Genomic DNA, 22,344 nt, shown 5'->3' on the forward strand with positions numbered 1-22,344 from the left:
TTGTACCACAAAGCCACCTGCCATCCACATTTACCATTAACTAGAAGTTGAATGTGCTGTACTTTGTACCACAAAGCCACCTGCCATCCACATTTACCATTAACTTGTAGCTGAATGTGCTGTACTTTGTACCACAAGGCCACCTGTCATCCACATTTACCATTAACTAGAAGTCGAATGCGCTGTACATTGTACCACAAGGCCACCTGCTAGCCACATTTACCATTAACCAGAAGTCCAATGTGCTGTACATTGTACCACAAGGCCACATGCCATCTACATTTACCATTAACTAGAAGTTGAATGCGCTGTACATTATACCACAAAGCCACCTGCTATCCACATTTACCATTAACCAGAAGTCGAATGTGCTGTACATTGTACCACAAGGCCACCTGCCATCTACATTTACCATTAACTAGAAGTTGAATGCGCTGTACATTGTACCACAAAGTCACCTGCTATCCACATTTACCATTAACCAGAAGTTGAATGTGCTGTCCATTGTACCACAAAGCCACCTGCCATCCACATTTACCATTAACTAGAAGTCGAATGCGCTGTACATTGTGCCACAAAGCCACCTGCTATCCACATTCACATTAACTAGAGGTCCAATGTGCTGTACATTGTGCCACAAAGCCACCTGCTATCCACATTTACCATTAACCAGAAGTCGAATGTGCTGTACATTGCACCACAAGGCTACCTGCTATCCACATTTACCATTAACTAGAAGTCGAATGTGCTGTACATTGTACCACAAAGCCACCTGCTATCCACATTTACCATTAACTAGAAGTCGAAGTTGCTGTACATTGTACCACAAAGCCACCTGCCCTCCTCATTTACCATTAACTAGAAGTCGAATGTGCTGTACATTGTACCACAAAGCCACCTGCCATCCACATTTACCATTAACTCGAGGTCGAATGCGCTGTACATTGTACCACAAAGCCACCTGCCATCCACATTTACCATTAACTAGAAGCCGAATGCGCTGTACATTGTACCACAAAGCCACCTGCTATCCACATTTACCATTAACTAGAAGTCGAATGCGCTGTATATTGTACCACAAAGCCACCTGCTATCCACATTTACCATTAACTAGAAGTCGAATGCGCTATACATTGTACCACAAAGCCACCTGCCATCCACATTTACCATTAACTAGAAGTCGAATGCGCTATACATTGTACCACAAAGCCACCTGTCATCCACATTTACCCTTAACTCGAGGTCGAATGCGCTATACATTGTACCACAAAGCCACCTGCCATCCACATTTACCATTAACTAGAAGTCGAATGCGCTATACATTGTACCACAAAGCCACCTGTCATCCACATTTACCCTTAACTCGAGGTCGAATGCGCTGTACATTGTACCACAAAGCCACCTGCTATCAACATTTACCATTAACTAGAAGTCGAATGCGCTATACATTGTACCACAAAGCCACCTGCTCTCCACATTTACCATTAACTAGAAGTCGAATGCGCTGTACATTGTACCACAAAGCCACCTGTCATCCACATTTACCCTTAACTCGAGGTCGAATGCGCTATACATTGTACCACAAAGCCACCTGTTATCCACATTTACCATTAACTAGAAGTCGAATGCGCTGTATATTGTACCACAAAGCCACCTGCTATCCACATTTACCATTAACTAGAAGTCGAATGCGCTATACATTGTACCACAAAGCCACCTGCCATCCACATTTACCATTAACTAGAAGTCGAATGCGCTATACATTGTACCACAAAGCCACCTGTCATCCACATTTACCCTTAACTCGAGGTCGAATGCGCTGTACATTGTACCACAAAGCCACCTGCTCTCCACATTTACCATTAACTAGAAGTCGAATGCGCTGTACTTTGTACCACAAGGCCACCTGTCATCCACATTTACCATTAACTAGAAGTCGAATGCGCTGCACATTGTACCACAAGGCCACCTGCTAGCCACATTTACCATTAACCAGAAGTCCAATGTGCTGTACATTGTACCACAAGGCCACCTGCCATCTACATTTACCATTAACTATAAGTTGAATGCGCTGTACATTGTACCACAAAGCCACCTGCCATCCACATTTACCATTAACTAGAGGTCGAATGCGCTGTACATTATACCACAAAGCCACCTGCTATCCACATTTACCATTAACCAGAAGTTGAATGTGCTGTACATTGCACCACAAGGCTACCTGCCATCCACATTTACCATTAACTAGAAGTTGAATGTGCTGTACATTGCACCACAAGGCTACCTGCTATCCACATTTACCATTAACTAGAAGTCGAATGTGCTGTACATTGTACCACAAAGCCACCTGCCATCCACATTTACCATTAACTAGACGTCGAATGTGCTGTACATTGTACCACAAGGCTACCTGCTATCCACATTTACCATTAACTCGAAGTCGAATGTGCTGTACATTGTACCACAAAGCCACCTGCTATCCACATTTACCATTAACTAGAAGTCGAATGTGCTGTACATTGTGCCACAAAGCCACCTGCCATCCACATTTACCATTAACTAGAAGTCGAATGCGCTGTACATTGTACCACAAAGCCACCTGCTATCCACATTTACCATTAACTCGAAGTCGAATGCGCTGTACATTGTACCACAAAGCCACCTGCTATCCACATTTACCATTAACTAGAAGTCGAATGTGCTGTACATTGTACCACAAAGCCACCTGCTATCCACATTTACCATTAACTAGAAGTTGAATGCGCTGTACATTGTACCACAAAGCCACCTGCCATCCACATTTACCATTAACTAGAGGTCGAATGCGCTGTACATTGTACCACAAAGCCACCTGCCATCCACATTTACCATTAACGAGAAGTCGAGTGTGCTGTACATTGTACCACAAAGCCACCTGCCATCCACATTTACCATTAACTAGAAGTCGAATGCGCTATACATTGTACCACAAAGCCACCTGCTATCCACATTTACCATTAACTAGAAGTTGAATGCGCTGTACATTGTACCACAAAGCCACCTGCCATCCACATTTACCATTAACTAGAAGTCCAATGCGCTGTACATTGTACCACAAGGCCACCTGCTATCCACATTTACCATTAACTCGAAGTCGAATGTGCTGTACATTGTACCACAAAGCCACCTGCTATCCACATTTACCATTAACCAGAAGTCGAATGCGCTGTACATTGTACCACAAAGCCACCTGCTATCCACATTTACCATTAACTCGAAGTCGAATGTGCTGTACATTCTACCACAAAGCCACCTGCTATCCACATTTACCATTAACTAGAAGTCGAATGCGCTGTACATTGTACCACAAAGCCACCTGCTATTCACTTTTACCATTAACTAGAAGTCGAATGCGCTGTACATTGTGCCACAAAGCCACCTGCCATCCACATTTACCATTAACCAGAAGTCGAATGCGCTGTACATTGTACCACAAAGCCACCTGCTATTCACATTTACCATTAACTAGAAGTTGAATGCGCTGTACATTGTGCCACAAGGCTACCTGCCATCAACATTTACCATTAACCAGAAGTCGAATGTGCTGTACATTGTGCCACAAACCCACCTGCCATCCACATTTACCATTAACTAGAAGTCGAATGTGCTGTACATTGTACCACAAAGCCACCTGCTATCCACATTTACCATTAACTAGGAGTCGAATGTGCTGTACATTGTACCACAAAGCCACCTGCTATCCACATTTACCATTAACCAGAAGTCCAATGTGCTGTACATTGTGCCACAAAGCTACCTGCTATCCACATTTACCATTAACTAGAAGTCGAATGTGCTGTACATTGTGCCACAAAGCCACCTGCCATCTACATTTACCACACACAAGACAGGGACAGGATGTCACTTGGTCCATGTGGTGTTCTTTGTGTTCCTTGTTTAGGATGGTTGGAGTCGTATTCCACAAAGACCACAATATAGCTTTTACTCAAACAAAGCTATGATTTTATTTACACTGCCAAACTGGGGTTCGACACTTAATCCTTTAGAATACAGAATTAATCAATAACCTCTAACTACACTCATCTACTGCTAACCTCACTACTGGCATAACTATAATCTAACCTTCTCGCACTAACTGCTCTTCTGACCTTCACTAGCTGTCTCCTGCATTCACTCCTCCCCCAAGGTCCAGCATCATTGCTTTTTATAGTTGTATCTGGAGCTCCCTCCAATGGCTAGTCTTGACACTTCATTAACCCTTGTAATGCTGATAGTTATGATAATATCACAGTCCAGTTTCGTACGTGCCCTGATTGCACCAGCAAGGTGTCAAGGAAGTTCAGCACCAAGATGATTACATGGGATACTGACGGTGTCATCAGGCTTTGACAAGGGGAGTCGACTCAATGCATCTGCATTGGAGGTTTGGGTGCCTGGCCTGTGTTTGAAAGTGTAGTTGTAGCAAACCCCATTGTTGCACCTGGCTCATCTTCTCTTCGGAGTCCCAACAATGGTTTGTGGTTGGTTATTAATGCAAAGCGTCGCGTAGACGTATTGGTGGAAACTTTTAACGCCATTGATGACAGTAAGTACCTCCTTGGGCATATTTTTGCTTGCCTTCTGAGAGAATCCCGGTGGCAAAAGGCCTTTCTGATCCATCTGCTATTTTATGGGATAGAATCACCGTCATCCCTTATGGCGATGCGTCACAAGTTAAAATGATTGGTTTTCCGGGGTAAACATGAATTAGAAGATTCAAGGTGAAAGGCTTGCTCTTGTTGCTCCTTCCAGTTCCATCACTGCTGTTTTCTCAAGTAAAGGGGCAGTGTTGTGGCCAGGCTGGGGGTGAAAGTACCATCATATTCACCACCCCCAGGAAAGACTTTAATTCCGCTATGCTCCTGTGTGCTGGGACCTCTCTTATGACTCTAAATTTCTATGGGAAAGGGTGTAGACCTGTGGTATGCACTCTGAACCCCAAGCACATGATGTCTGTCACCTGGAATGTACATTCTTCATGTTTAATGTGGACTCCCACATCTCTGAATCTCTTTAGTACGTCTTCCAAGCTTGACATGTGTTCTACATCTATTATTCCAATTATAAGGACATAATCTAGGTCGACCACCACTATTGGAACACTCTGAAATAGGGGGCGGGATTCTCCGACCCCCCACCGGGTTGGAAAATCCCCGAGGGGCGCACGATTCCCGCCTCGCCGCCAGGATGCCGGCTGCCGTATTCTCCGGAGCCATTTTCCGGCCGTTTTTGGACAGTCCCGCCGGCGTGGGTTAGGTATGGTCCCACACGGCGGGACCTGGCAAGTAAGTCGGGGGGGGCGGTCCTCGGGGTGGGGGGATGGGGAGGGGAGCGGGGGGGAGCCGACCCCGGGGGCGGGGGGGGGGGGCCCCATGGTGGCCTGGCCCATGATCGGGGCCCACCGATCTGCGGGCGGGCCTGTTCTGTGGGGGCACTTCTTCCTTCCGCGCCAGGCCTCTGGAGGGCTCAGCCATGGCGAGATCACGCCGTCCCTTCCGCGCCAGCAGGAACGGCGCCAACCCCTCTGGCGTCCACCTAGCCCCCGAGACAGGTGAGAATTCCTCACCTTGGGGGCCCGATGACAGCGGAATCGTTGGCGCCGGTTTTCCCGCTGGCGTGGGGACTTAGTGCCCGGAAGGGAGAATCCCGGCCTGGTACTCCATGGTGCACTGAAATATAGCACAAGTCCAGGAAATGCCTAAAGGTAGCATAGTGTATTGGAATATGGGGGCTATGGAGATGCGCATTTGAAAAATTGTACAGGTTTAATAATTCCCCATTCCTCCAACCGTTTGAGCTCAGCTTCCACCTTTTGATGTAGGGATGAGGGACTGCACTTACCGTGAAAAATGTTGCCGTTGAGTCTGCATCAGCATAAATGTTGGCCTTCACTCCCTTTATCTGGCCTAACTCATTGTGAAACACATCCTCGTATCTACACAGGACATCCTGGAAAACACTGCTTAAAATATTAAAGATCTCCAGCCAGTTTAATTTAATTTGGTGCAGCCAGTCCTGTCCCATGGGCTGAGATCTATGCCCCACATTGATGACCAAAGGCATCTGGGCCTCTTGGTCCTTGTGAGACACTGGTGTACTGGTGGTCCGCAAGATTTTCAGGGTTTCCCCCGCATAGGCCGGAAACCTGGCCATCGTGCTGCACAAATTCAGGGTCTGAACCTCTTCTCGAAATGAAGTCGAAAGTCTGCTTCCCACAACCGTGATCGTTGCCCCAGTGTCAACCTCCATCTTCAGAGGTCTTCCATTCGCTCACAGGATTATCTCGGTCGGGGCTGTCTCAATCACTTTGATGACACTTAGTCAGTACACGTTGTGCTCCTTATCGGAATTGTTCTCCACTTGGTTCAGTGGTGTTGTGATTTTCTGCTGCTGCCAATTGTTTTAATTGCCGCGTTCTGCCCAGCGTGGCAGCGCACTTGGTTACGACCTTTCCAATCGCAGTGAAAACAGGCAAACTCGTGACAATGACATGCTTCTTGGGGGTGATCTCTCCCACATTGGTAACAATCCACTGCTGTCTTGGGCTGACGACCTGTTTTCTTCCCGATTCACTGACTGTGATTCCAGTACCGAGGACTGGGGCTGGGTTCTCTTCTCTGCCTGTCGACTTTTCTGTGTGTCTCACGGTCATACTGCCAGGGTTTGCTTCCCCTTTTGGCATGATAGGGAGCTCAGATCCACTGTTTTCAGTGCACTCAGTCATCTGAGCTACCTCGATCGCTTTGTCAAATGTGATTTTTGTTTCAGACAGGAGTTTTTTCCGGCTGCTCCGCATATTAATTCCGCACACTAAATGGTCACGCAGCATATCACTGAGTACTGAACCAAACTCACAATGAATGAAATGAAATGAAAATCACTTATTGTCACGAGTAGGTTTCAATGAAGTTACTGTGAAAAGCCCCTAGTCGCCATTTAGCAGAGCTTGGCAACGAAGGCACAGATGGACTTTCCGGTGTCCCTTACAGCAGAGCTACATTTGTACCACTATAGGATGATCGAGGGCCTGGGGTTAAAATATTCCTTGACCAGTGCCACCAACTAGGCAAAGGTTTTGGTGTCCGGGGCCTACAAAGTCTAAAAGTTTCTTATCTGGTTGTAAGTTTGAGGCTCACAAATAGTCAATGGTATCATCTTCTCTTTGTGAAAAGTAACGGAGCTGTTCGATGTAATGACACCAGTCTTCGACCACTGGTCGAAAGGGTCCAATTTCCCAATCATTGTTATATTCACTCACTCTTATGCTGCTACCATTGATGGTTCACAACTTTTTTTTTGAGGCTTCCTCTTTCCTGCCCCCATGAATCCTGATCTTCTGCGGCTTAACAAATGATCAGTTTACACTCCTCTCCAATGTGGTAATTCGAGACAATACACAGGAGACTTGCAGTAACAGCAAAGGGGTTTTATTAACAATAGGCGAAGACAATTATGTACAGTTACAGAGCAATGAGGACATGGTTGAATTCTCTGGCTCCGGGGTCCACACTGCACAGGCCACTGTTCCCAGGGCCCCATGCTTCCCCTCCATTGGTCTGGGTTTACATGCTCCCGCACGATTGGCTGGTCACGATGACCGTGAGCACACACCCCCATAAAGGGGCTGCGTTACCACAGTAACGCTCTAGTCTCCTCACTCATGCTCATTTTGCTCACCCTTAAATGCATCTCTGTTATTTTCTTCAGCCACTCCCTGTGGTAGTGAGTTCCACTTTCTCATTCTTTGGGTGAAGATGTATCACCTGAACTCCCTCCTGGCAATCTTGCTGACTATCTGATATTGACGGCCTTGAGTTCTCCTCGTCCCCACAAGAGGGAACTTTCCTCTCTATCCGCTCCATCGTTACTACTCCAGCCACACGGTATTTGGTGAAGAGATAGACAGATCGGGAAGGTGAAAGTGTGTCTGAAAGACTAATGTGAGAAAGAAGGGACTATCTGTGAAATAAGTGCAATCCGTAGAATAAAGATGATCAAATTAACTGTCAAGAACAAGTAGTGAAAGAGTTAATGGGGATGGTGTTTTTATCATGTTTACAAGTCTCCTTCCTTATCCAATATTTTTACATTTTAATAAGAAAGTAAACACGAGTAATGGAAGTGAAGCAGAGCAAGAAGGAGAATTAGGTGTAGAAGAGCAACTAGGCTATCGCGATCACAACATAATTACAGCCACCAGCTCCCCCATTGTTTCATTCAATATCTTTCCTGAACATCTTATCGTGAAGAATATTTAATATTCAGTCCTGCTGCTTTATTTATTTTGCAGGTCTGTGATATCTCCATCTGCAGCTCACCTTTAACCGCGGTTTGTATTTTACACACATGAACTGTAAATTTAATTTAGGCTGTATTGCTTTACCTCTCACTCTGATCCCACTGACTGTCTTGCCATTTCTTACTGTGGTGGTTTCTGCTTCTCCCAATCCTTTCTGCACCTTCCTTATCCTTCCCAATGCTGCATCCTGGCTTCCATCTCACATCCGAGATAAACCCTCCACAACACCATTAACCCAGAAGAAGTATTTAGTGCCCTAGGCAGTGGAAAAATGGTAATAGAAACTGTTGCAATTTGTCTGTTCACATGGGGAAGGGTGAATGGGGGACAGGGGTGTTTTAGGATTAAACCAGGATATTGCAGAGGAAGCAATTCCTTCAAAATGTTCAAAGGGGTTGGAAAGAAAAAAATCTTTGGTGGTGGCATCATGTTGGATGTGTTGGAAATGTCAGAACATGGTATGTACAATGTGGAGGTCAATGCAACAGTCGAAGGCCATGTCACCCCAGGCAGAGTGGAATTCACCGTTGAGGAAACAGGAAGGCATTTCAAAAGCACCAGTATGGACAGTGACATCATCAGAACAGATGAGCCTTGCTACTAACCCAGGGGCGCCACTGTGGTGCAGTGGTTAGCACTGCTCCCTCACGGTACTGAGGACCCGGGTTCGATCCCATCCCGGGTCACTGTCCATGTGGAGTTTGCTCATTCTCCCCGTGTCTTGTGGGTCTCAACCCACAACTCAAAGATGTGCAGGGTAGTGTGGTATTATTGGTATTACGGTACCTGAGAGGCTGAAGTACCATTGGTAGAACCTATATGCTTGCCATTGGCTAGAGTGCATAATAGCTCCGCCCTGATAGGCGGGGTATAAGAACCCGTGCCGTCACAGCAGCCCTCATCTGTACCTGAGCTGCTGGGGGAAACATCTAGCTTATTAAAGCCTTCAGTTGCACTAAAACCTTGTTTTAGTGGTCATTGATCGTGCATCAGGTAGGTAGATTGCCCACGCTAAATTGCCCCTTAATTAGACAGAAAAAATTATAATAATAATTGGATTCTCAAAAAAATTTTTTTTAAAGGCCTGCTACTACCCTAGCAGCATTTTGAAGTTTATATTCGGTATGATAATAAGTGAAACCTAATCTCTACTGACCATAATCTACTTTTGTTTGTGGAAAAATTTAAAACTCGGAATTCAAGATTGTTCTATTGGAGTTTATTTTTGCAACCGTTTTATGTAAAATTGTGCATATCCTGAAAAGGACACTATTATTGTAGATGCATTGTCACGAGCTTCAGTGTTAATAAGTGGCAGATGTAAGATTGTGGAACTTATGTAGTGGGTAAGGAAGGACCAATGGATATGTGTTTAGTGGTTTATGTCACATGCCTTGTCATGAAGTGTCTTTGCAATGACATTTCATCCCTCTAAGGGGGAAGGTATGCAAGACTCCTTCCTATTTATTTCCTTTGTTCCCATTTCTTTTCTTTTCTTTTTATTCTTTTGGTCTGTGGACCCATAATTAGAATGTGCCGTTAAGCAGTAGCCACAGTTGAAACAGCCTGCTGGCCAGGACACTGTGTTCCCAGGTTTTGTATTTTGGAAACGAGAAGCCAGACTCTTTGGCTCTGAGTGGATCTTAGGAACCTGGGGCGAAATTCTCCATAAGTGGCGTGATGTCCGCCGACGGCGCCAAAAACGGCGCAAATCAGTCCGGCATCGCGCCGCCCCAAAGGGGCGGAATTCTCCGCCCCTTGAGCGGCCGAGCCCTAACCTTGAGGGGCAAGGCCCGCGCCGGACTGATTTCCGCCCCGCCAGCTGGCGGGAAAGGCCTTTGGTGCCCCGCCAGCTGGCGCGGAAATGACATTGCCGGCCGGCGCATGCGCGGGAGCGTTAGCGGCCGCTCACGGCATCCCCGCTCATGCACAGTGGAGGGAGTCTCTTCTGCCTCCACCATGGTAGAGACGGTGGCGAAGGCGGAAGGAAAAGAGTGCCCCCACGGCACAGGCCCGCCCGCGGATCGGTGGGCCCCGATCGCGGGCCAGGCCACCATAGGGGCCCCCCCGGGGCCAGATCAGCCCACGCCCCCCCCCCCCCAGGACCCCGGAGCCCGCCCGCGCCGCCTTGTCCCGCTGGTAAGAGAGATGGTTTAATCCACGCCGGCGGGACAGGCATTCTAGCAGCGGGACTTCGGCCCATCCGGGCCGGAGAATCGCCGTGGGGGGGCCCGCCAACCGGCGCGATTCCCGCCCCCGCCAAATCTCCGGTGCCAGAGAATTCGACGGGGGGTCGTAGAATCTCGCCCCAGGTTTGGAGGCACTCAGTTGGACTGGTTAACTGGCAATCGGTGGGTTGACCAGGGACAGTGTTCTGCCTGACAGCAGTCAGTGATTGTTTCATGTGTGATGCCCTCTGAGAGAACTTAGCAGAAGTATTTAGACCTTGGAAGTGAAAGGAATGCTTTCACTCCCTCTTCCTGCTTGATGAATAGAAAGAACTTTTCTATTGTTCTGAAAGAAGTGAGTGCCTGGCACATCCTTTTCTATAAACCTGAAATGATGCTGCGTCTACAGAACAGATAGATAACCTTGCTGGAGAAAACCATCTCAAGCCCAGAAGGAGGAAGTACCAAACCGAAAGCCTGAACTTTAGAAAGACATTGACTGGAAACCACCCCAGTGTTTCAGAGATCCTTATCCTTTTAATAATATTCTCTTTCCACCACCCTTTCCCCTCTGTGTTTGTCTGTATGTGTGTGTGCGTGTGTAGAGAGAGTGGGGTACGTTAGGAAGTGGGTTTAGCAAAGGGGTAGTAGATAGTTACATTTTCTAATTATAATACTGTACATAATAAAAGTTTACTTGTGATTTAAAGTTACAAACCTGGTGACTGCAGTTTATTGGCTCAACCAAGGAACTTGGGTATTTTAAGTAAAATCCAGTCTGACTTGTGTTGTGACTTTGGGTCAAGCGGGGCTGGAATTGATTGCGCACTAGGCTATGGTTGACGTGACACTGACTCTTGTTAAACTTTGTGCCTGAAACACCATTCTTACTGACCGCGATCGTCGGCGCAAAATCGACCCTTCGGTGTGTGAGTAGAGGGTTAATGCAGGAAGGTGACCTGTCCCACTCCCTAGGCAAGTCTCATTTACCATCTACTGGTCAATTTCTAGCTCCATGAGTGATAAATGAACTGAGAATGTTGTGCTTATTACAGCTTGTTTAAATCTGCAGCTAATCTGTTTATGAAAAGTGATATGGAGAAACGGATACACAATAATGATGATCACCAATGTCCTCAACTGGAAAAACGATTGTGTCCTGAAGGTGTGGTTTATCTTGGTCGATGCTTCACATTTGTCTCTCAGAAAATGGATTGGAAAAGTGCTGAGGTAATCTTCATAATTTATTCAAGTATCTGTTCCTCGATGTTTCTGAACATGACTAAATGCAGAAAGAACCAATCTTCTTGTTTGTACCTGAACAGTTTTAATTCACTCAGTGTGCTCCATCACCTGGGTAATATGATCCACATTATCATAGACTCATAGAATCCCAACAGTGAAAAGGAGTCCATTCAGCCTATCGAGTCTACGCCAACCCTCCAAAAGACCACTCTAACTGGTCCCTGACTCCCCCGTCCACCCAGCCTTATCCCTGTAACCTCACCTGAACTGCACATCCCTAGACACTAAGGAACAATTTAAAATGGCCAACCCACCTAACCTGCACATCTTTGGAGTGCGGGAAGAAACGAGAGCACCCGGAGGAAACCCACGCAGACACGGGGAGAACGTGCACACTCCATACACGCAGTCACCCCAGACAGAATCGAACCCGGGCCCCTGGTGCTGTGAGACAACAGCGTTAACGACTGAAGTGAATTAAAACTCGCAGCCCTTTTGGGGTTACCCTAGATCAGGAGCCCTCCTTCAATAATCACCCGCACTTGAGTTCAAAATAATCACATCGCGCAGTCATTTGTTTCTTGAGTCTGTTAGACCATTATCGTGTGATATTGCATTCTTCCAGATAGTCTTTTAAATAATTCTCAGCTCGGTTGCAGTGATTATTACTTTCTGGTTATTTATTCATGGGATGTGGATGTCAGAGGCTGGGCCAGCCTTTATTGCTCATTCTCTGATTGCCTCTGAGGAGGTGGAGGTGAGCTGCCCATTTGGTATAGATCCACCCACAGTGAAGGTAGGGAGAGGGATCCAGGATATTGACTCAGCACCAGTGAAGCAATGGGAACATATTTCCACATCAGGATGGGGAGTGTCTTGGAGGGAACTGCCAGGGGGTGATGTTTTCATGTGTCTGCTGTGAGGGATTCAGTGATGGTCAAGGACATAAGATTAGATTGTTGCTTCTTGGAGATGGCCATTGCCTGGCACTTGTGTGGCATGAACATTACTTGGCAGAAGCCATAGATACTACCAACATGAGGTAATGTTGTCGGCCTTTAATTAAATTACGAGCAGTTTTTAATTAATTTTGTGCTGTCCATGTATATGTGTGAAAAAGCTTTTGGTTAAATGGTTACCTGTTTGCCTGTGACCTTTTCCTCAATTCTATAGTCTAATGTCCTAATTATATATGAGTTCTACCAAATATCTCCCTGCAATCTGACACACTATTCTCCATGAAACACTGAGGGTAATGAGCTGTGATATTGGACCCCACAGACAATGAAGCTCACTGGTTCATCCATGGACAGGGGTGAGAGTGTTAGAACTGGTCTGAGTGTCGCTGCTTTCAAACAAAATCAAATCAGCACAGCTCCCTGATCCTGGTCACCATCCAGTGCAACTTCCAGCAAAGTGCATGGAGCGGACGTTTAGTGGGAACAGGATTGGGTTCCTGATCTTCAGGTCAAGGGAAGTAAGACTGTCTGTGTGGAGTTTGCAGTTTCTCCCCATGTCTGCGTGGGATTGCTCCGGTTTCCTCCCACAGTCCAAAGATGTGCAGGGTAGGTGGAATGGCCATGCTAAATTTCCCTTAGTGTCCAAAAGGTTAGGTTGGGTTCCGGAGATAAGGTGGGAGATGTGGGCTTAGGTAGGGTGCTATTTCCAGGGGCTGGTGCAGACTTGATGGACGCCCCTCCCACCGGAATAAATCCCCAAAACCCACAAGAAACGCCCCTCAGACCCATAAATAAGCCCTCTCCCCTCAGCCCCACACTTAACACCTGCGGAACTACACCCAATGCCCACCTGGACCTACAAGCAAACCTCCCGAATCCACCATCCTTTAATCCGGGTTCCTCCGACACCTCCCCCTCCCACCGGGCTCTCTGATGCTCTCTCTCCCGTGGACTAGCTGGTAGATATTGGCGACCTTCCCACTCACTGCCAAGCTCCACCTGTGAGCTGAGGTTGTCAGGTTCACGTTTTTGAAAACCTGTTGTAAACTGGTTCAGATATACAATCGGAGGAGGCGGTGATGATGGGACTGCCTTCTAATCAGATGTTACTGTATTGAAATGAGGTTCCCAACCCTCCCAGACGGTACGCTGGCGCACTGGTTAGCACTGCTGCCTCACGGCGCCAAGGGCCCGGGTTCGATCCTGGCCCCGGGTCACTGCCCATGAGGAGTTTGCACAATTCTCCCCGTGTCTGCGTGGGTCTCACCCCCACAACCCAAAGATATGCAGGGTAGGTAGATTGGCATCGCTAAGTTGCCCCTTAATTGGTAAAAAAATAATTGGGTACTCTAAAATTGAAGGAAAACATAGAACTGAACCCATCGATTAAGTTAGAAAACTGATATTTATGGGAGGCAAGGTGGCAGAGTGGTTAGCACTGCTGCCTCACAGTGCCAGGAACCCGGTTTTGAACCAACCTCGAGTAACTGTCTGTGTGGAGTTTGCACTTTCTCTCCGTGTCTGCGTGGGTTTCCTCCGGATGCTCCAGTTTCCTCCCACAATGTGAAGATGTGCAGATTAGCTGCATTGGCCATGCTAATATTGCCCAGCAAGTTAGGTAGGATTGCAGGGATAGGATGGGGGGATTGAACCTAGGTAGGAGGGCCAGTGCAGACTCAATGGGCGGAATGGCCTCCTTTTGTACTGTAGGCATTCTATGATTCCTGGGCAGGAAGCTGAGCACGTCACTGGAACAGGTCGCGGAAAATATGAACCTCAATCTTACCGGCGAGAATCTCCTTTTTTTCAGTCTCAGGATATTTTCCACCCACATTGTTGTTTGCACTCGTGATGAATGCTGATGCAAAATCGTGACCAGAGCGTTTGAGCTAAAACCCAGCCCAATTTCAGCTGATACACAGAACCTGTTGGAATTTCAATTCGAAGCCACAATACGATTGGTTGCAAGTAATCAGTGTGAATGTCTCCCCATTCACTGACATTTGGAAACAGTCCCCATCAGGAGACCATTGATAAAAAGGGACATAGAGTAAAAACTGTCAGATTAAAGTAAGTAAGGCTCAGTAGTATATAATTCAGCATACATCTCTATACTTAGATTGATAAATGTTTGAACACAGTAGTATATAACTCAGCATACATTTCTATACTTAGATTGATAAATGTTTGAACACAGTAATATATAACTCAGCATACATCTCTATACTTAGATTGATAAATGTTTGAACACAGTAGTATATAACTCAGCATACATCTCTATACTTAGATTGATAAATGATTGAACACAGTAGTACATAACTCAGCATACATCTCGATACTTAGATTGATAAATGTTTGAACACAGTAGTATATAACTCAGCATATATCTCTATACTTAGATTGATAAATGTTTGAACACAGTAGTACATAACTCAGCATACATCTCGATACTTAGATTGATAAATGTTTGAACACAGTAGTATATAACTCAGCATACATCTCTATACTTAGATTGATAAATGTTTGAACACAGTATTATATAACTCAGCAACATCTCTATACTTAGATTGATAAATGTTTGAACACAGTAGTACATAACTCAGCATACATCTCTATACTTAGATTGATAAATGTTTGAACACAGTAGTATATAACTCAGCATACATCTCTATACTTAGATTGATAAATGTTTGAACACAGTATTATATAACTCAGCATACATCTCTATACTTAGATTGATAAATGTTTGAACACAGTAGTACATAACTCAGCATACATCTCTATACTTAGATTGATAAATGTTTGAACACAGTAGTACATAACTCAGCATACATCTCTATACTTAGATTGATAAATGTTTGAACACAGTAGTACATAACTCAGCATACATCTCTATACTTAGATTGATAAATGTTTGAACACAGTAGTATACAACTCAGCATACATCTCTATACTTAGATTGATAAATGTTTGAACACAGTATTATATAACTCAGCATACATCTCTATACTTAGATTGATAAATGTTTGAACACAGTAGTACATAACTCAGCATACATCTCTATACTTAGATTGATAAATGTTTGAACACAGTGGTATATAACTCAGCATACATCTCTATACTTAGATTGATAAATGTTTGAACACAGTAGTGTATAACTCAGCATACATCTCTATACTTAGATTGATAAATGTTTGAACACAGTAGTATATAACTCAGCATACATCTCTATACTTAGATTGATAAATGTTTGAACACAGTAGTATATAACTCAGCATACATCTCTATACTTAGATTGATAAATGTTTGAACACAGTCGTATATAACTCAGCATACATCTCTATACTTAGATTGATAAATGTTTGAACACAGCAGTATATAACTCAGCATACATCTCTATACTTAGATTGATAAATGTTTGAACACAGTAGTATATAACTCAGCATACATCTCTATACTTAGATTGATAAATGTTTGAACACAGTAGTATATAACTCAGCATACATCTCGATACTTAGATTGATAAATGTTTGAACACAGTGGTATATAACTCAGCATACATCTCTATACTTAGATTGATAAATGTTTGAACACAGTAGTATATAACTCAGCATACATCTCAATACTTAGATTGATAAATGTTTGAACACAGTAGTATATAACTCAGCATACATCTCTATACTTAGATTGATAAATGTTTGAACACAGTAGTATATAACTCAGCATACATCTCTATACTTAGATTGATAAATGTTTGAACACAGTATTATATAATTCAGCATACATCTCTATACTTAGATTGATAAATGTTTGAACACAGTAGTATATAACTCAGCATACATCTCTATACATAGATTGATAAATGTTTGAACACAGTAGTACATAACTCAGCATACATCTCTATACTTAGATTGATAAATGTTTGAACACAGTAGTACATAACTCAGCATACATCTCTATACTTAGATTGATAAATGTTTGAACACAGTAGTATATAACTCAGCATACATCTCTATACTTAGATTGATAAATGTTTGAACACAGTAGTATATAACTCAGCATACATCTCTATACTTAGATTGATAAATGTTTGAACACAGTGGTATATAACTCAGCATACATCTCTATACTTAGATTGATACATGTTTGAAAACAGTGGTATATAACTCAGCATACATCTCTATACTTAGATTGATACATGTTTGAACACAGTGGTATATAACTCAGCATACATCTCTATACTTAGATTGATACATGTTTGAACACAGTGGTATATAACTCAGCATACATCTCGATATTTAGATTGATACATGTTTGAACACAGTGGTATATAACTCAGCATACATCTCTATCCTTAGATTGATAAATGTTTGAACACAGTATTATATAACTCAGCATACATCTCTATACTTAGATTGATAAATGTTTGAACACAGTAGTATATAACTCAGCATACATATCTATACTTAGATTGATAAATGTTTGAACACAGTAGTATATAACTCAGCATACATCTCTATACTTAGATTGATAAATGTTTGAACACAGTAGTATATAACTCAGCATACATCTCTATACTTAGATTGATAAATGTTTGAACACAGTAGTATATAACTCAGCATACATCTCTATGCTTAGATTGATAAATGTTTGAACACAGTAGTATATAACTCAGCATACATCTCTATACTTAGATTGATAAATGTTTGAACACAGTAGTATATAACTCAGCATACATCTCTATACTTAGATTGATAAATGTTTGAACACAGTAGTATATAACTCAGCATACATCTCTATACTTAGATTGATAAATGTTTGAACACAGTAGTATATAACTCAGCATACATCTCTATACTTAGATGGATAAATGTTTGAACACAGTAGTATATAACTCAGCATACATCTCTATACTTAGATTGATAAATGTTTGAACACAGTAGTATATAACTCAGCATACATGTCTATACTTAGATTGATAAATGTTTGAACACAGTAGTATATAACTCAGCATACATCTCTATACTTAGATTGATAAATGTTTGAACACAGTAGTATATAACTCAGCATACAACTCTATACTTAGATTGATAAATGTTTGAACACAGTGGTATATAACTCAGCATTCATCTCTATATTTAGATTGATACATGTTTGAACACAGTATTATATAACTCAGCATACATCTCTATACTTAGATTGATAAATGTTTGAACACAGTATTATATAATTCAGCATACATCTCTATACTTAGATTGATAAATGTTTGAACACTGTAGTATATAACTCAGCATACATCTCTATACTTAGATTGATAAATGTTTGAACACAGTAGTACATAACTCAGCATACAGCTCTATACTTAGATTGATAAATGTTTGAACACAGTAGTACATAACTCAGCATACATCTCTATACTTAGATTGATAAATGTTTGAACACAGTGGTATATAACTCAGCATACATCTCTATACTTAGATTGATAAATGTTTGAACACAGTAGTATATAACTCAGCATACATCTCTATACTTAGATTGATAAATGTTTGAACACAGTGGTATATAACTCAGCATACATCTCTATACTTAGATTGATACATGTTTGAACACAGTGGTATATAACTCAGCATACATCTCTATACTTAGATTGATACATGTTTGAACACAGTGGTATATAACTCAGCATACATCTCGATACTTAGATTGATACATGTTTGAACACAGTGGTATATAACTCAGCATACATCTCTATCCTTAGATTGATAAATGTTTGAACACAGTATTATATAACTCAGCATACATCTCTATACTTAGATTGATAAATGTTTGAACACAGTAGTATATAACTCAGCATACATATCTATACTTAGATTGATAAATGTTTGAACACAGTAGTATATAACTCAGCATACATCTCTATACTTAGATTGATAAATGTTTGAACACAGTAGTATATAACTCAGCATACATCTCTATACTTAGATTGATAAATGTTTGAACACAGTAGTATATAACTCAGCATACATCTCTATACTTAGATTGATAAATGTTTGAACACAGTAGTATATAACTCAGCATACATCTCTATACTTAGATTGATAAATGTTTGAACACAGTAGTATATAACTCAGCATACATCTCTATACTTAGATTGATAAATGTTTGAACACAGGAGTATATAACTCAGCATACATCTCTATACTTAGATTGATAAATGTTTGAACACAGTAGTATATAACTCAGCATACATCTCTATACTTAGATGGATAAATGTTTGAACACAGTAGTATATAACTCAGCATACATCTCTATACTTAGATTGATAAATGTTTGAACACAGTAGTATATAACTCAGCATACATGTCTATACTTAGATTGATAAATGTTTGAACACAGTAGTATATAACTCAGCATACATCTCTATACTTAGATTGATAAATGTTTGAACACAGTAGTATATAACTCAGCATACAACTCTATACTTAGATTGATAAATGTTTGAACACAGTGGTATATAACTCAGCATTCATCTCTATACTTAGATTGATACATGTTTGAACACAGTATTATATAACTCAGCATACATCTCTATACTTAGATTGATAAATGTTTGAACACAGTATTATATAATTCAGCATACATCTCTATACTTAGATTGATAAATGTTTGAACACTGTAGTATATAACTCAGCATACATCTCTATACTTAGATTGATAAATGTTTGAACACAGTAGTACATAACTCAGCATACAGCTCTATACTTAGATTGATAAATGTTTGAACACAGTGGTATATAACTCAGCATACATCTCTATACTTAGATTGATAAATGTTTGAACACAGTAGTATATAACTCAGCATACATCTCTATACTTAGATTGATAAATGTTTGAACACAGTGGTATATAACTCAGCATACATCTCTATACTTAGATTGATACATGTTTGAACACAGTGGTATATAACTCAGCATACATCTCTATACTTAGATTGATACATGTTTGAACACAGTGGTATATAACTCAGCATACATCTCTATACTTAGATTGATACATGTTTGAACACAGTGGTATATAACTCAGCATACATCTCTATACTTAGATTGATACATGTTTGAACACAGTGGTATATAACTCAGCATACATCTCTATACTTAGATTGATAAATGTTTGAACACAGTATTATATAACTCAGCATACACCTCTATACTTAGATTGATAAATGTTTGAACACAGTAGTGTATAACTCAGCATACATTTCTATACTTAGATTGATAAATGTTTGAACACAGTAGTATATAACTAAGCATACATCTCTATACTTAGATTGATAAATGTTTGAACACAGTAGTATATAACTCAGCATACATCTCTATACTTAGATTGATAAATGTTTGAACACAGTAGTATATAACTCAGCATACATCTCTATACTTAGATTGATAAATGTTTGAACACAGTAGTATATAACTCAGCATACATCTCTATACTTAGATTGATAAATGTTTGAACACAGTAGTATATAACTCAGCATACATCTCTATACTTAGATTGATAAATGTTTGAACACAGTAGTATATAACTCAGCATACATCTCTATACTTAGATTGATAAATGTTTGAACACAGTAGTATATAACTCAGCATACATCTCTATACTTAGATGGATAAATGTTTGAACACAGTAGTATATAACTCAGCATACATCTCTATACTTAGATTGATAAATGTTTGAACACAGTAGTATATAACTCAGCATACATCTCTATACTTAGATTGATAAATGTTTGAACACAGTAGTATATAACTCAGCATACATCTCTATACTTAGATTGATAAATGTTTGAACACAGTAGTATATAACTCAGCATACATCTCTATACTTAGATTGATAAATGTTTGAACACAGTGGTATATAACTCAGCATTCATCTCTATACTTAGATTGATACATGTTTGAACACAGTATTATATAACTCAGCATACATCTCTATACTTAGATTGATAAATGTTTGAACACAGTAATATATAACTCAGCATACATCTCTATACTTAGATTGATAAATGTTTGAACACAGTAGTATATAACTCAGCATACATCTCTATACTTAGATTGATAAATGTTTGAACACAGTATTATATAACTCAGCATACATCTCTATACTTAGATTGATAAATGTTTGAACACAGTAGTATATAACTCAGCATACATCTCTATACTTAGATTGATACATGTTTGAACACAGTGGTATATAACTCAGCATACATCTCTATACTTAGATTGATAAATGTTTGAACACAGTAGTATATAACTAAGCATACATCTCTATACTTAGATTGATAAATGTTTGAACACAGTAGTATATAACTCAGCATACATCTCTATACTTAGATTGATAAATGTTTGAACACAGTAGTATATAACTCAGCATACATCTCTATACTTAGATTGATAAATGTTTGAACACAGTAGTATATAACTCAGCATACATCTCTATACTTAGATTGATAAATGTTTGAACACAGTAGTATATAACTCAGCATACATCTCTATACTTAGATTGATAAATGTTTGAACACAGTAGTATATAACTCAGCATACATCTCTATACTTAGATTGATAAATGTTTGAACACAGTAGTATATAACTCAGCAACATCTCTATACTTAGATTGATAAATGTTTGAACACAGTAGTACATAACTCAGCATACATCTCTATACTTAGATTGATAAATGTTTGAACACAGTAGTACATAACTCAGCATACATCTCTATACTTAGATTGATAAATGTTTGAACACAGTAGTGCATAACTCAGCATACATCTCTATACTTAGATTGATAAATGTTTGAACACAGTAGTACATAACTCAGCATACATCTCTATACTTAGATTGATAAATGTTTGAACACAGTAGTATATAACTCAGCATACATCTCTATACTTAGATTGATAAATGTTTGAACACAGTATTATATAACTCAGCATACATCTCTATACTTAGATTGATAAATGTTTGAACACAGTAGTACATAACTCAGCATACATCTCTATACTTAGATTGATAAATGTTTGAACACAGTAGTATATAACTCAGCATACATCTCTATACTTAGATTGATAAATGTTTGAACACAGTATTATATAACTTAGCATACATCTCTATACTTAGATTGATAAATGTTTGAACACAGTGGTATATAACTCAGCATACATCTCTATACTTAGATTGATAAATGTTTGAACACAGTATTATATAACTCAGCATACATCTCTATACTTAGATTGATAAATGTTTGAACACAGTAGTATATAACTCAGCATATATCACTATACTTAGATTGATAAATGTTTGAACACAGTAGTACATAACTCAGCATACATCTCTATACTTAGATTGATAAATGTTTGAACACAGTAGTATATAATTCAGCATACATCTCTATACTTAGATTGATAAATGTTTGAACACAGTAGTACATAACTCAGCATACATCTCTATACTTAGATTGATAAATGTTTGAACACAGTAGTATATAACTCAGCATACATCTCTATACTTAGATTGATAAATGTTTGAACACAGTAGTATATAACTCAGCAACATCTCTATACTTAGATTGATAAATGTTT

The 22,344-nt window shown here is 40.9% G+C and overlaps 1 protein-coding gene across 1 annotated transcript in view; it reads left to right on the top strand.

Moving 5' to 3' along the window:
• The window catches only part of LOC140387675 (galactose-specific lectin nattectin-like), a 222,775-nt gene that overhangs the window by 180,102 nt on the left and 20,329 nt on the right, over window positions 1-22,344 (top strand). The window contains exon 2 of the mRNA XM_072470869.1: window positions 11,579-11,736. Coding sequence (XP_072326970.1) covers window positions 11,579-11,736 — 158 coding nt within the window. The remainder of the gene's footprint in view (window positions 1-11,578; window positions 11,737-22,344) is intronic.

This window comes from Scyliorhinus torazame, chromosome 13 (assembly GCF_047496885.1).
Source record: "Scyliorhinus torazame isolate Kashiwa2021f chromosome 13, sScyTor2.1, whole genome shotgun sequence".
In the NCBI taxonomy this organism is placed as follows: Eukaryota; Metazoa; Chordata; class Chondrichthyes; order Carcharhiniformes; family Scyliorhinidae; genus Scyliorhinus; species Scyliorhinus torazame.